Below are 15,608 nucleotides of genomic sequence, written 5' to 3'. Positions count from 1 at the left end.
CTCATTTTGAGTTTCAGGTCACCTGTGAGTCTCAGTTCTTTTTCATGTAACCTGATATCAAGGCCAGTCTCAGCCATCCTGCAGTTGATCATTTGCTACCTAAATGTCAACTTTACAGGTTTTCTTTTAAATCTTATCCTACTGGTTGCTCCCAGTATACCATGATTCCTTTGAATCTTGTTATCTAGTATGGATTTTCTCTCTCTCTCTCTCTCTCTCTCTCTCTCTCTCTCTCTCTTCCAGTTTTATGTCTACAAATCTGGTCTTCTTTATTACTTGGTATTCATCTAAGCCAATGAAAACTGTAGAGAACTGTGGCCACTGAGTCCCATAACTGGGATCTGGGAACGGCTGGTCAGCAGCGCCCCACTGGCCAGCTCTGCCGTAGCAGCTTGCTCTCCTGGCTATAAATCAGAGCTGCCCTAAACACTTTCTAACCATCCAGATGTCTCGGGTGGGGCCTGGAGATCTGTCTTCTTTCAGAGTTCCCTCTGTGGTTCTAAGATCCTAGACATAATATATTAGTTGTTATTATAAAATAATTTATCAAAATTTAAAATAATGTGAAATTGTAATCTATTACATAATAGCAACAAGAACAGACGAAGCCAGGGATTACCATTAAAACTGCAGTTTATCACACAAGTTGTTTTATTCACAAAGCATTTGCTGTTCCTGAAAAGAGTGCCCTGCAGCCGAGACTATTCCTGCTTAGGTTCTGGGTAATATTTTCCATTCATGCACCAGACTTTCGATTTAAAGAGACAGTAGTTTTTCATTTACAGTGATATTCTTTAAAGAGAAAAATGGTCTATAAATATTTGTGACCATGACACAATCCCTGGAAAGGCTGAAGATTGTTAGCGATTACGCCTTCTTTTCTGAAGGTCAAAGAGCACCCTCAGCACTTGATGCTAAAGGACAGTCACCCCTTTGTTGTGGCCAAAATGGGCAAGCCCAGCAGGGAAGGCTACATTTGGCCCCAATCAGCCACCACTGGGGCTCCTTTCCCAGGGAGGTCATGGCTCTGAGTAGCAAGAGGACGCAGGGCCTGTGGTTCTGCTGGGGGCATCCTCTCCATGGCCAGCTAGCACCTGGAGACTGGCTTCTCACCCTCACGTAGGACACTGGTGACACTGCTTGCCTAACACACTTCCCGTCTGCTTTGAGGTATTGCACCAAGAGGCCCAGTTAGGAGTTAGTGCTTTGGCTTTTTTTTTAACCCAATTCCTGCCACCTAGAAAGCACACCCATTAGAATTAAGTAAACATCATTTTGGATATTTTTCTATGTGTGGAAAATTTACATGTACATGAAGCATGGACCAAGGGATGGATGCAATGACGGAATTTTTTAAAATAGGATCATACCACCCTTGCTATTTTTTAATTCAAATATTTTAGTTTAATTCAACAAGAAAAAGGAACTGAAATAAAAGGCAAGAATCTCTGCTCTCTAAATAATATTTCTTTTATAAGGGATATTATTTTCCAAATGAGCCTCCTAAGATTCTTAAGAGGGGTCAGGAAAAACATGAAGAGGCCTGAGTCAGTGAGTTTCCTTGTATCTAGGTTTCTACTGGGTCCGGTATCAGTTGGCACCAGTTTTGAAAGCTGAAACTATGAGCACTACCCCGCTCCTTCACTCCACCACCTTCCAGATTTTTGTTAGTTGTGTTATTATTGGACAACGTAGTTCAAGTTTATAACATAAACATCATGTTCAGGAATCACAATTCCTACTGTTTCATGTTTTTAAGTGGATTCAGTTCTTACCACCTGTTGTTCCCCCACAGCATCTCAGTTCCTGGAGTCTTTATTTTCAAAACACTCCCTTACATAGCTGAATTTCATCAGGAAGCAGGCCCCTCCCCGCCCTCATGGGTCCTGCACTCCCTGAGTTCTCCATGGAAATGTCTGCGTGGGCTGGGGCTCTGCTTTCCCCCAGGCCTGTAGACCCTGTGCATTGCCTCCTGGCTTTGGGTGGTGCTGTAGAGAAGTCTCAAGTAAGTCTGTTGTTTTGTCTGCCTGGGGGTGAAGAGCTCTGTGAAGTTTCAAAGCCCTATAGGGTACAGCCTCAGAGCCACACAGGGTTTCTCTGCTCTGATGGACTTTCTCATCCTGGCCATTTCCTGGCTTCTGTCGTTCAGGGTGCCATGTGTTGCGTGTTCTCTGCCCTCCTCATCCTGAGCCCCTCTCTAAGGGCTGCGAGCTCCTCCCCAGTGCTCAGTGTCCCCAGGTGATCTGTTTCCACTGAGGTGTTGGGCCGGCTCGTTCTCATTCCAATCTTCCATTTAGTCCTCTCAGTCCACAGTCTCTTGTTCCTTTGTTTCATCCTCTCATTTTTCAGATTTTGTTGTGTTCAGCCATCTTTTTAGTAAGTCTTCCCCGCATTGAGAGCACCTGAGGGGATTTCCTGTGGTGCTGGGTCAGGCCCGGGCAGCGCTGTCTCCCTTCTCTTTCCTTCTTTGTGAGGGGGAGGTCTGCAGGCTGCCAGGCCATTTCTTTTCTTCTTGCTTCCATTCAGGAGGCTGTCTGGGTGTTCCATCCTCTGCTATAGCAGGGGGCACCTGGCCCTCCTCCTATGTGCAGAGAGGGGCTGGTTCCCCTCCTTCTGGTTCTGGCTGGGAGGCCCAGGGTTCCCAGATCTCCCCGACTCTGTAGCCTGGGGAGCTGGAGCTGCCAGCTCTCTGGAGACAGGAAGCCTGCAGTCAGTTTGGTAGTGGGCTCAAGGTTTCCTTCACCTCATTGGGGACTGTCTCCATCCACTCCAGAAAGAGCTACCCCAGGTTGCCAGTTGTGACCCATAGAGCCTTCATGTGTGTCAGAGCATCCCTGCTCTGCTCTGCACTGCTGGCCCTGTGAATTTGGGAAAGGAAGCTCCTTAGTCCCACTGCCCCCAGTGTCCTCATTTATAAAATGTATGCAGCTGTGATCGGGAGCAGCTCTCACAGTGTTCCTGGGTCCTGTGGCTACTTGGCCCTTCACAGACATCCCATATCCCAACCCCAAATGCACACTTGCTCTGTTCTCCCTCGGAGAACAGAGGCCCATCTGATTTTGTGAAAATCTGTGTTTCAGACTGTCACTCAGAATTGAACCAGGAAGCAGCTCTCCAAGACTAGTTTCATCCAAGGAAGATCTTGCAGGTATCGTAGCCACCTCAGGTGGGATCAGAGCCCTCATGGACTAAAGGTGGCTGCTGGGTTGGCCTTTGCCTGTGGAGCCAAAGGGCACAGCTGAGTTTGGAGTGTGGCAGACTCAACTGTCCCCACTCGGTCTCCCATGCCAACTTGCCAGGCTCCTGATCACATGGGACCCCTGAGGGACACCCCTGTGCAGAGGCTCCCTGGAGGACCCTGGGAGTGAACAGCCCCAAAACAGGGAAAAACAGAGCCCCAAGTTGGAAGTGTGCATGAGGAACAGAAAAACCCAGGATCTTCTCCAGGGCACCTAGACCTTTATCTTTGGGGCATGTGGGCCAGGGGTTGGGTTATGTGCCCCTCAGGGGTGCCCTGGATGCCTAGGGTTTGGGTGTCACCATGTCCAGGTGGCTCATCCTCCCAGGAGCATTGGATTTATTCCCCTGTTAGGGAGCGCGCATGTGTGTGCACACACATTCCTGGTGATGAGCTCCCAGGCTCTGCATCAAGCCCCAGCCCCACCTTTCCCAGCTTGACATGTGGCTTCTCTGGTCTTCAGTGATCTCCCCCACAAAGTGGCGCTAAGATGGCACACTCTTGTAGAGCTGTCGTAATTCCTGATAAGTCAGGCCCATAAAGTGCTCTGCCTGTGTCAGTGCATTGTGACAATGCCCCTGGTGTTGGCGGCTTCACTGTCATTTTCATCATGTTACCTTTTAGTCACAGTCCAGCCAGCTCTCAGTGACCAGGACTGATCTCCAGCAGCATTTCTCCTAGTTTGAGCTCTGGATCACACTAACCTGTGATTTAGACCACTGCAGTCTTACATACGTGACTTTACCCCTCTGGGTTTCAATTCCTTACCTATAAAATGGGATACTAAAACCATCATCCCAGGAATGTTAGAATGTCAGACCAGGACCATGTTTGGAAGGCATCCAGTGTAGTTTGACATGCAGTGCCTATTTGGGAAGGGGTGGCAAGCCGTTGCCATGCCCCCTCCAGCCTTGGACCTACTCAAACCACCATCTCCACGCTCCCATGTCAGAGCCATGGGGTGGCAGGGCTGGGCAGTACTGCAGCCTTCTGCAAGCCCCACCCTGCAAGGCCTCTGCCCTGTCCCTGGGCTGCATTCCCAGCTCCCTGTCTCCCAGTTTCTGTGAACTCCATCCTGCCAACTGGACCATACCCTAGCACCCTGGTCCTCTGATAACTTGGCAGAGGGCAATATGGTTGCTCCTCAGAGCTTGGGAGATGCTCTTGTCTACACCTCAAGGTACTCAAGTCACTGTTGGCCATGGCTTGATTTTCATGGAGCTCATGGGGCTTCCTTGAGCCCACCATTAAAACATCTTCCAAGCTCACTGCCTTCCCATGACAAATGGACCCTGGCAAATGTGTCCAAGGGAAAGCTCTTGGGGCTGGGCTGGTCTCCACCTGCCCCCTGTTCTAGAATACTCCCCCAGACAACTTTTTCCTCTGAGATGCTCTATAACCCACACTCCATCTGAAAAGTAGGCCTGACATACTCGTCCCTCATTGGGCTGTCATGGGGACTTTCTGAGGTGATATGTGTGAAGCATTGCAGAGCCTGACACACCAGACCCACAGGTGCAGCTTTGTCATTGGTGCTGTGGTTGTCAACACCAAGATTCTGCCTGTCACTGAATCAGCCTTCAGCTTTTAGCTAATTGGCACTGCCTCAGGGAGGCCTCCTCAGCTTCCACCCCCACCAGGTCAGGTGCCATCTCACAAGGGCCAGCAAGCTGTGGGCCAAAGCTGGCCCACCCTGATTTTTGCATAGGAGGATGCACAGCCACACCCACCCCCAGACAGATTGCCTGTCTGCTTTCAATGGCAGAGATGAGTGGGTGGACAGAGCCCCTGTGACCTGCAAAGGCTAGAATCCTTATGACTGACCCCAGCCCCATGCTGCACCCTCCTGCCAGAACTCTACCTCTCCTGCACTAAATGTCCCTCCAGTCATCCCTGGGCTCCTTTGTCCCATGTCTATTTTCCTCACCAGACTAAAAGCCCCCTGAAGGAGGGCCCAGTGTGGAACTCCACCAGCCCAGCACAGAGGGGCCCTGGGTAAATGCCTTAGTCACCTGCCTTACCCCTCAGCCCAGCCCTGGAGCTCCTGGCACCCAGTCTTGGTGGCAGCTCCAGCATGGGCTGACCACTGATTTTGCATAGCCTTCCAGGGAAGTGCTGATGCTGGCAAGTTTCTACTCAGTGCAGGGAGCCGGCACACAGGAGTGTTTTCCACCCGTCTTCCAAATCCCTGGCTTAAGCCCTGGAAGCAGGATGTGAAGGTTTGCATTGATCACCAGAGGGCTGGGGAGTGTCTGAAGGCTGAAGAACGCTCAGTGGCCCAAACTCCCCCCTCGCCACCTCAGAGAACAGAGAGGAGTGTGCTGCTATAGCCAGGGGCAGATAGGGGTCCCCCAGAGGCAAGGACCAGAAAGGTAGCTCCAGGGAGGCCTCTCTGGGTCTGGCAGTTAGACTGAGCCGCGTGGCAGGAGCCTGACCAGACTCAGGAACTGGAATGTGCCTCATGCAGTCCCAGGAATGGGAGGAACGTAGCCTCCCTTCGTTACTCAGGAGGGGGGTTAGGCTCCATTGGGGCTCTTTCCAGCAGTCAGACATCCCCACACCTGCCAAGGAAAGGCCCCCAGATGTTCTCGTGCATTCATTCAGACATGCTATGGGCCAATTGCCCAGCAAGAGCAAGGCAAGACCCTGACCCCTAGCACTCACATGTGGTGGGGAAGATAGGCAGCAAAATCAAGGGCAAGAACTGGCAGGTTCATAATCAAACGAAGGCCAGTGTGAGCAGGCCAAGATGGCCAGCAGCGGGATGGGGCACGCTCTAATCCTTTTCTAGCCAGCTCCTCTGCCTCGGGGTCTGGGAGGCCTTGACCCAGGCATTGATAGCAGCCACAGTCGCAGCCTCTCCAGAAGCTTAATTATAATCAAAAGTGGTCTCTAAGCTGTAGCCTTCCTTTGGCTCCTTGGATGGCCCTAGACCCCAGAGAGGGCTGTCCCCCACTTTCCACCCCTGGGGAATGGCCATGCACTTCCAACAAATAGGCTGTGAGAAAGGAGATGAAGAAACCTCGGTTTCCAGGTCTGTGGAGGAAAAAAGGCCAGGAATGCCACATCTTCAAACCCCTGCTCCCCCTCATGTAATGTTTAGCTTACATAAATGAACTACTACTTTCCTAGAGAGAAAAACTCACGCAGAACACTCACCCTAAGAGAGGGCAAGGCACATTTCATGGTTTTGGAACTGATTAGGACATTTCCAGATTGGCCCCACCTCTGCATGGCTTTCCCAAAGGGCACTTGTCCTCGGACTAGAGTTCAGGGTAGCCTTGGCCTTGGCCTTGGCCTTGGCCTCCACAGTCTGCACTTGCACTTCAGGACTGCTCTCTGATGCACCTTTCTGTCTCCTGGTTTTATCACCTGGTACTAAGCCCTGTACTAGGGCCAGCCAGACCGAGGTTCAGAGCTTAACTCAAGCCCCTGAGGACTGTAGGACCCCTGGCAGTTGGCTTAATCTCTCTGAGCCTTGGTTTTCCTGGGAACAGGAATGCTTCACACTACAGTCTCTCACCACAGGGTCACTAGGGGAGTCTCTGAGGAGGTGCTGGGAAGCCCACGCATGGCGCTTGCACACTCTGCCTCACGGGAGTGCTCTCAGCCCTCCCAGGTAGGCTCCAATGAAGGCCTGCCAGCACTGCACAGGGGCCCATGGCCCTCACCCAGCTCCTACTCAGGTACTTATCAGCCATGTCCCCCAGAAGCCAGGGTCACAAAACAAACATTTTATGACAAATACACATCCATGGTTCAGAAAGTCAGACTGGGGTTGAAGACACCTGGAGATATCATGACTCAGATGCCTGGTGCTTGCTGGGCTGGGGCTGCAGCAGTGGCAGAACACATACTTAGGGCCACTCCATAGCAGCTGGGCTTCCTCACAGTATGGCAGCCTCTAAGTCATCAGACTCCAAAGCTGGGGCCAGCTGGCTGTCCCCAGAATGAATGTCCTAGGAGGGCATGAAGGAAGCTTGCATGGCAGAGTCTTCATGACCCAGCCTCACTCTGTGAGTCAGAGCAGCCACAAGGCCTGCTCAGGCCTAAGGAGAGCGGAAGGAGACCCTACCACTCAGGCAGCAGTAATGCACTCTGTTGAGAGCACCCCAGCTAATTCACAGGAGGAAAACGGAGCTGCTGCCCCGTCCCTGTCCTCCCAATCACTGCTATGTGCTCACTCAGTGCCCCTGACACCTCCCTGTGATGTGGGCCATCCTGTAGGTGAGGATGCCAGGGGCTTACCCACCCTCACACGTCAAAGAAGTGGCAAAGCCGATTGCTGAGCCTAGGAGCCTGGATAGGTGTGTCACTTGTATCTAACATGGGAAAAGCAGGGTGTGAGTGAGGGCCCCGGAGCACTTAGGACTCTGTCCCTGTTGCCCGGTGCACCTGTGCAGTACACAAAAAAAAAAAAGCACCTACCCAGGAAACCGCCTGGCACATCCCTGCATCTCCTATAGGCACTTGGAGCCAGCCACTGTCTCCACTGGTCCTCAGATACTAGAATCAGAACTCTATACCTAACTGGCACTCTTTTCCCTGCCCTGACGGGGTTCTTCAGGCCTGGGTGCTTGTGGCAAGAGAGCAGCAGTGTGGCTTCCTTTCCCTGTGTTCCTCTACTTGCTGACTAGCCTAGGATGGGACACAGAGCAGTGGATGCTATTGCTGTAGGGCGCTGTGACTTCCAGGTAGTGGTCAGTTCACCTGTCCCTCTCCTGGGAACTGGCATAGTGTTCTAAAGACTCTGCCTTCCCTGACCAAGAGACATGCATATCCCCTTTCAAGGGACCCCTGCAGCCACTTCTGTGTCCCCTCCGAGCAGATCCCCACCATCACTTCTTACTTGCCCTCGATGTCATGCCAACTCTCCTCACAGGGCCCCCTGGTGCACAGGAGGCCTACCCTCCCAGACTGACCTGAGCACACAGCTAGCCCTCCTGTGGCCACTGCTGTCCTCTGGCTGTGGCCATAATGGCATCCTCAGGCCTGATAAGGCACTGGGAGCCCCCTAGGTCTCCCACCAGGAGGAGACATTTTGGGTCCCAAGTGGTCTGTTGGCAACCCCAAGTTCTGCTTGATGAAGAAGAGAGCAGCCCAGGGATGGGGTAGGGCCTGCCTCCCTCCAGAGGCTCCTCCCTCTGGAAACCTTTTCTGTCTTCAGAATGGCGGAGGGCTTCCACACAAGGAGCTCACGGGCTGGGAGTTGGTCATGTCAACGTCAAGAAGAAGAACCAAGCCAGGCGCAGTGGCACATGCCTATAATCCCAGCGGCTAGGGAGACTGAGGCAGGAGAATCGTGAGTTCAAAGCCAGCCTCAGCAACCATGAGGTGCTAAGCAATTCAGTGCAACCCTGCCTCTAAATAAAATCCAAAATAGGGCTGGAGATGTGGCTCAGTGGTCGAGTGCCCCTGAGTTCAATCCCCAGCACCAAAAAAAAAAAAACAAAAAACAAAGGGGCCAAGACTCAAGCCCACTTTGCCCAGTCTCACTGTCCTGCTAGGGGCTCACAGGTACCAGGCTTCCCTGGCTCCCTGTGGCCTGGGAGTCTGCACCTTCTGTCTGTGCAGAGAGCAGGACACAACGCCCAGTCAAGGGGTGATTGGATGCTGTTTTCAAGAGGAAATGAAGTGGCCTTCTGTGTGGTATATAAGCTTGATCTTGGCTTGCAGCAAGGACCTGAGAGAGCTGCATGTTTGAGAAACACAAAATGTATGTGGAAGTAAATGTGTGTGATCAGTTCCCAGACCTCTCCATGAAACCCACTCAGAGACTTTCTTTTTTTCTTTTTGGTTAATATTTATTTTTTAGTTATAGATGGGCACAATACCTGTATTTTATTTATTTTTATGTGGTGCTGAGGATGAAACCCAGGGCCTTGCATGTGCTAGGCGAGGGCTCTACCACTGAGCCACAACCCCAGCCCACCCACTCAGAGACTTTCTGTGTAAGAGGTCCAGCATCCCTAAGAGCCACGGAGCTCCGGCAGACCCAGAAGGGCCCAAGTTCTCAGTCTGGGAACAGGACTATCTACTCAGGCAAGCAGGAAACAGAGGACACTGAACCTTCACTTGGGCAGAAGTCCGCCCTGCACACCAGAAGCCAGGACGGTGCTGGCAGGAGCTCCCAATGGCACATGGTCGTTCCTCCTCCACTGAGGAAAGACACGCTTTGGAAGAGCCTCCCATTCAGATGGGTCACTCAGGCGGGACTGGAACCCAAGTCTTGTGACTCCAAGTTAAGTAGTTTCCTTTCTGTCACAGCTGCCTCCCATTAATTCCCAATGTGCAAGACTTGGAAGGCGCCCCTCAAGCAGACTGGAATAGGACAGCGCTGGCCCAGGGTAGCACTCGGAGGCAGCCTGAAATCCGTGGGAAAGAGGTTCCCCAGCCCAGAGCAGGCCCTCCTCAGCAGCCATGTGAGACCAGCCAGTGGCCTCCAGACACCAGCCCCACACGGCCTGCTCACTATCCCTCAAACCTCCCCCTGAGTGCAGGGCACCACTCCAGGAGGGTAACTCCAGGTTCCCTCCCTCTACATCTCTATCTGGCCGCCTCCTGGATACCTCTCAGCCACACCTCTCCACCCCACCTGCAGCCTCAAGTTGGCCACATCCAGTTGCTCTCCAGCCAGCAGGGGCTTCCTAGGGTGGGAGTCTGAGGGCGCCAGAGCACCTTCCCCTGGGGAATCTCCAGGCTCCTTGGAGCCTGCCGTCACCTGAGTCTGCACACGCAGCTCCTTCTGCCTCCGTGGCTGCTCACGCTGGAGCTCTTCTTGCAACAGCTGGGATGTTAGATTTTCCAGTATTCTCTGGTCCTCCCTCTGGGTTCTCAAATGCAGCAGCCGAGCTCTCCCACTCGCCAGCTGCTCAACTGGGCAGGTTATTGAACCCTCTGACCCTCAGATTCCACGTTGTCAAATTGAGGTAACAATAGTACCTGCATGACAGTGCTGTTGCAATAAATAGATGCTGTGAACCAAGCATTTATCTTGGGTTCGGGAACCTCAGGAGTGCTCAGTGAATGTTAGCATTTAACACCGTCGCCATGATGGTGGTGGTGTTTCATTCCTGGTACAGATGATGCTCCTGCTGCACTGATGATTCTCATTCTCCTGTCAAATCAGGAGTCTCTCCTGGGTTCAGTTACCTCTCCCACACTTGACTCCCAATCCCATAAAAGCAGAACATCATCTTTCTAATCCATTTTGTAGCTCTGGTGCTTGGCCCAGAGGCAGCCCCTAGGTCAGGGAGCAGTAAACATCTATGGGAGCAGAAGGCAGGTTACTGTGTGGTTGACCCCTCCCGGGGAGGCTGCGGGCACAGGATCACCATTCCTGTTTTGTAGATGTAGCCTGAGGGCTCAGAGGGGTGAGGTGACTTGCCCAAGACCCTTGCTCAGCCTGAAGTGTAGATACAGGTGGGAGTCCAGGCCTGGCCACCTCCGGATCCCAAGTCCTTTGTCATCAGTGTTCATTATCCTTTACCCCAACCACTCCAAGGCCATTATTAGAAGGCCCTGTGGTTTTTTTCTCTTCTAATCAATGAGTGGTCTTTTGGACAGTGTTTTGGTTTCTTGAGAGAAATGTAATGAAAACCAGATCTTTTTCTTCAACACATAATATCTCGTTCCCCACAGAGACTGTCAGTTCTCATATGTTCCAATAAAACTGCTAAAGAAACAGCCACTTAAAGAGCTTTAAAGATTATTCATGGAAAAATTATGCTGAGGAAAAATAGAGCAATCCTCTGAGATAGTCAAGCCACATGGTCAGTTTTTCCAGCCATCCGTGCCATATCAGGCTGGGCAGTGGGGACTGCACTCTGCTATAAAGTGCAGAACCCCAGCTCATTATCACCACTCCCATCCTGCCCCTTCCCCTGCCCGAGGACAGGGCAAGCAAACTTGCCAGCTGCCCAGATCTACAACAGCACCAGAAGACAAGTGTCCCTGGCACTGTCACGTGGGGGCCACCCCAGGCTTGGTGGGGCAGGAACGTGAGGCCTTTCAGTAGCAGAGGGTGTCACTTACTGGCAGAAAGCACCCCCCATCTGGGTCCCAGCTGGATGGAAATTCTTCTGGTTCCATGTCAGACTCAGGCTATTGGTCAACAATGCAGGGGGCGGGGGAGTGGCCGAAACCCAATGCTGGGAGAGCAGATCAGCTCTGACACTGGCCCAGGAGGCTACGGGCTCTTCCGCTGGGGCCCCCGCCCACCCTCCCCAGCTGGTTGAGGGGCATCTGAGGCCAGGCATGCCTCCCAAGACTCCAGAGCAGAGAGGGGAGGGGGCACATCTGGGCCTAGTCCTGGACGGAGGGTAGAGAGTTGAGTAGAAGAGGCGGAAGCAGGTCCAGAGTTCTGGAGAACTCAAAGTGGGAAGCCAGCCAGCAAGCAGGAACTACATGCAGAGGTTATTGTGGTTCTGTTGTTACATAGATTCTGTGGTCCATCAGATTCTGTTCTCAAGATGCCACCTGAAGCAGGAATTGGTACATCAGACAGCCAATGGGGCTGCCCAGTCAGTGGGGCCCTGTGCACAGCAGGACCCAGTGAGAAGAAGCCAGGCAAGAGTGGGCAGGCCTTGGGCAACCAGCGGAGGCTGCAGCACCCTCCAGCCTGTGGCCCTGGTGTGCCTCTGATCTTCCCTCTAAAGTGGTGATGACAAAAGAACCTACTTCAGAGAAGTCAGCGAGTCTGCGAGCCAGGACATGGACAATGCCAGCTCATTAGTGCACAGTGGGCACCAGGCCCTCCCCCTTCCTTCCTAAGTGCAGTGACTGGGCTTACCCATTCCAGATTTCCTGGAGAAGTGTCACCTGCTCCCCAGATCCCTCATACAGTCTCTCCCTGTGTGGCAGCTCTGGAAGTCCCACCTTCTGGTCTGCTCAGTGTGCCCACCTGCAGCATGGCAGACTGGCACCCAGCACTGCACCAGGTTACAGCGCCAAATCAGTTAGCATCGTTATCATTTCTGCTCCATTCCAGGGCCGCTAAGCTTCCACTTAAACCTCAGAGGGAGGAGCAGTGCAGCCTGACCTTTAGAAACCATTTTTGTGCACCAGGGTGGGAGCTGAGTGACTCAGGCAGTGGGACTGTAATCCTCACACGGCTGCTGATAAACAAGGCAGTTCCACCCTCTGGATTCTTCTCCAGCAAAACTGCAAAAGCAAAACACAGCAGGATGGTTTTCATTCTTCTTCCTCTTTGGAGTAATTGCACGAGTTGTTTCCCCCACACAGAGCCTGCCTGGGTCCCAGCATTTAAAGCAGAGGGTCTTCCCCAGGGGTGCCTCGGGATCAACTGCAGAGCTTAAGCAGAACACAAGGCCCTCTGGGACAGCCCACACTCTCCAGGTGGTTCTGACACATTCCCTGGTTAAGAACGAAAGCCTTAAAGATCCATCCTACCAGCTGGATCCCCTTGCCAATAAAATGCACAGAAGCTTAGATGTAGTTTCAGTCCCTGCAACTAACAGGCCTTCCCTAGACCCCTCTGGCTCTGCAGAGTCAAGGCCAAGAACCTTTGCTTTAGGGTCATGCCCCCCCTAGTTCCATTTTTATGGATTGGTCTGTCAGATGCCACCTGGAAGCAGGAATTGAGACATCAGATATCCAGTGGGCCCTGTGCCCAGGGGGACCCAGGCCATCCTGGCAGTGGGTTATCAGCCTTGGAAGTCAATGACATTGGGAGGGAAAAGTCAGCATCTGACCAGTAGGAGCTATAAGGCCTAAGTGCATGTGGACAGCCAGGCAAGGGCCTTACCCCAAACCTGGCTTTCCCATCCCTGAGCCACCACCCCACCCACTCCCATTGCCCTCCCTCTGCTCTGTTCACAGGCCCCTCTACAGGCTCCAGTTCAGCGAGGTTCCGCCGGAGGCCCACCTGTCCTGATGCGTCTGTGGCCGGCAGCCTGCCCACGCCACCGGTCCCCAGACACAGGAAGAGCCACAGCCTGGGCAACAAGTGGGTGACTGCATAGCCCTCCCCTGGCCTTCAGACTGGCCTGCATTGGCAGGCATGGCTGCAGGAATGCTGGGAGAGCCCTGCCCAATGGGCTTCTCCCCACCCCATCCTGGGGGTTTTGGGTCTGTGGCCAGCCCACTCTCCTGAGGTTGGTGTGGGTTCAGAAAGAGCCCCTGGTGGCACGGTCTGTGTGCCATTCACAGGGGTCCCAGACTCTGGGCTAATGGAGAAAGGACAGAGGAGCAATGGTGGGATTCCAGAGAACATGCCCGAAGTCATCAACTCACTTAGGCCGACACCAGCGACTGTCCTCAGAGCAGTTTTCTGTCCTCATAGCATCTTCTTCACTGTCCTATGAGGCCGACAGCTGGGGGACGTGTAGGTCCTCAGCATGACTGGGAACAGTCATGCGTGTGTCCCCTGGGCATTGGGCACAGACTCCTGGTCAGATGGGTCCATCCTTCCCTCCCTCCCTCTCTCCTGCCTGCTTTCTTCCCATCTCCTCCTTCCCACCCGCCCACCTTCAGTCCTCCTTACATTCCTTCCTTCTATCACTAAGGCTCGGTCCCAGCCCAGCCTGGAGGAGCTCCGGGGCTGAGGGAGGAGAGGGTCGCTCTCTGGGTACCTGGCGTTTCCTTCCCCTCCATAGATGCTCTGCCACACACCTGTGAGGCCGAGGTCACTGAGAGCCACACAGGCCTCTGCTATTATTATGCATGCTGTAAGAATAAGTCCAGTGAGGGTCACAAGGTGATGTTCCTTGCAATGGTGAGGAAGTGTTGGAGCCAGGACCGGGCTAGGTGCTGGTAACTCCAGATCAGCCATGCTGGCCACGCCCACTGCGCCTCCCTCACGTGGCCTCATCGCTCACAAGCCTCATCTTAATCCTGAGAGACAGGCAGGGCAAGCAGTGTTAGTCGCCGTAGATGGATGGAGAAACTGAGGCTCTGGAAAAGGATGTGACTTGCCCAAGTTCATGCCATGAGAGGGCAGGGCCGGACTGTCCGCAGCTCTGGGCAGAGCCTATTCCTGCGGCTGCACTCTGGACTCCCGCCCCCAGAGCAGGTGCAGCCACCATTACCCTGCAGATAAGGAGCTTTGCCTTCTTTGTTCCTTTCCATTTCCAGTATGATGTGTCAGTTGAGTGTAGTTGAGAGTAAAAGTGCGACATTTCCATCGGAGAAAGCCAGGCACCTTCTGGACGACAGTGTCCTAGAGTCCCGCAGCCCCCGCAAGGGCCTCACCCTCACCTCCTCCGCCGTCACCAATGGACTCTCCCTAGGTAAGCGCTCCAGCCTGCACATCACAAGCAGGGGGCCACAGGCCCGGCGTGTGCTCTGTGTCTGTCTATGTCACTGTGCCACGCCCAGTAGCACCTTGCTCCAGGGAACCCAATGCCCCTCACCCTTCCAGAGGTGGCTCCCTGCAGAAATCCCCTGGAGCCAGGAAGCCTCCACTTCCTAGCCTCCAGGGCTTCAGGAAGAGCCCCAGTGTCCTCCTGCTGTTAGTAGCCCTGAGTGTGGTGGGCAGGTAGAAGAAGCAGCTGAACACATGCTTGAGTCCTTGTCAACGCCCAAAGCCTGGCTGCTGCTGCCGTAGCACTTGTGTCCCAGGAAGAGCTACAGTTGGGACACTGCAGGGCAAAGAAAAGCAAGCTGCTTGGGGTGGCAGCTGGATGGGCCACTGGGTTGTCAGTTGGGTACTTCTCTTTATGCTGAGAAACCAAATGAAGGAGGACAAAAATGTGGTCTTCAGGGATGAGATTGCACCACTGAGCATCAGTCAGAGATGGTGCTCATATCAATGGAGGGGACAGAAATCGTACTGCTGATTCTGTGTCGGGGCAGGGGACACAGAAGTAGGGCTGAGGCCAGCCTTGAGCTCTAGTCACAGATCCATCCTCCTGGTGCCCAGGTTAGCTGAAGGCAAGGTGGACGCCCCTTGTCATTACTGCCAGCAGACCAGTGCCCTCTCCAATGGCCCTTGCCTTTCAGTGTGCCTGTGCTTGCCTGTGCTTCTGTGGCCAGTGTATCTGTGTGTCTGTCTGCTTCCCTTATCAGGGAGTTCTCTCAGGTCTGGTGGGACAGAGAGTTGATCTGGCAAAGACTATAGGACAGTGGGCCAGGAGCAAGAGGAGGCAACAGGAAACCCAGGCAGGACTCTTGCGTCCCGCGAACTCGGGAATTAGGGCAGTCTCAGGTTGCGGCCGGGTCAGTCCAGGGGGCAGCTGCTTCCCATCCCCAGAAGCCTGTGACAAGCAAGCTGTGTCTGCCTCTTGTCATTGGAGGAGGTCCTCCTGTTTGGAAACAGGCAGGGATGGAGGAGAGCACAGGACAGTGCATCCCCGCTCACAGGTGTGCCTTGGAAGAAGGTTTCTGGCCATGTTCCAGGAAAGACCAGTTA

General features: G+C 53.4%; 1 protein-coding gene across 3 annotated transcripts in view; it reads left to right on the top strand.

Annotated features, from left to right (window-relative positions):
• Ralgps1 (Ral GEF with PH domain and SH3 binding motif 1) overlaps positions 1–15,608 on the top strand; it is a 247,154-nt gene that overhangs the window by 206,955 nt on the left and 24,591 nt on the right. For all 3 annotated transcript variants that reach the window (XM_076845456.2, XM_076845460.2, XM_076845457.2), the window contains exons 11-13: positions 3,081–3,148; positions 13,079–13,205; positions 14,333–14,487. In XM_076845456.2, coding sequence (XP_076701571.1) covers positions 3,081–3,148; positions 13,079–13,205; positions 14,333–14,487 — 350 coding nt within the window. The remainder of the gene's footprint in view (positions 1–3,080; positions 3,149–13,078; positions 13,206–14,332; positions 14,488–15,608) is intronic.

Source organism: Callospermophilus lateralis, chromosome 2, assembly GCF_048772815.1.
Source record: "Callospermophilus lateralis isolate mCalLat2 chromosome 2, mCalLat2.hap1, whole genome shotgun sequence".
Taxonomy (NCBI): Eukaryota; Metazoa; Chordata; class Mammalia; order Rodentia; family Sciuridae; genus Callospermophilus; species Callospermophilus lateralis.
Note: the sequence above shows the minus strand (reverse complement) of the source record. Positions and strands in the feature narration are given on the sequence as shown.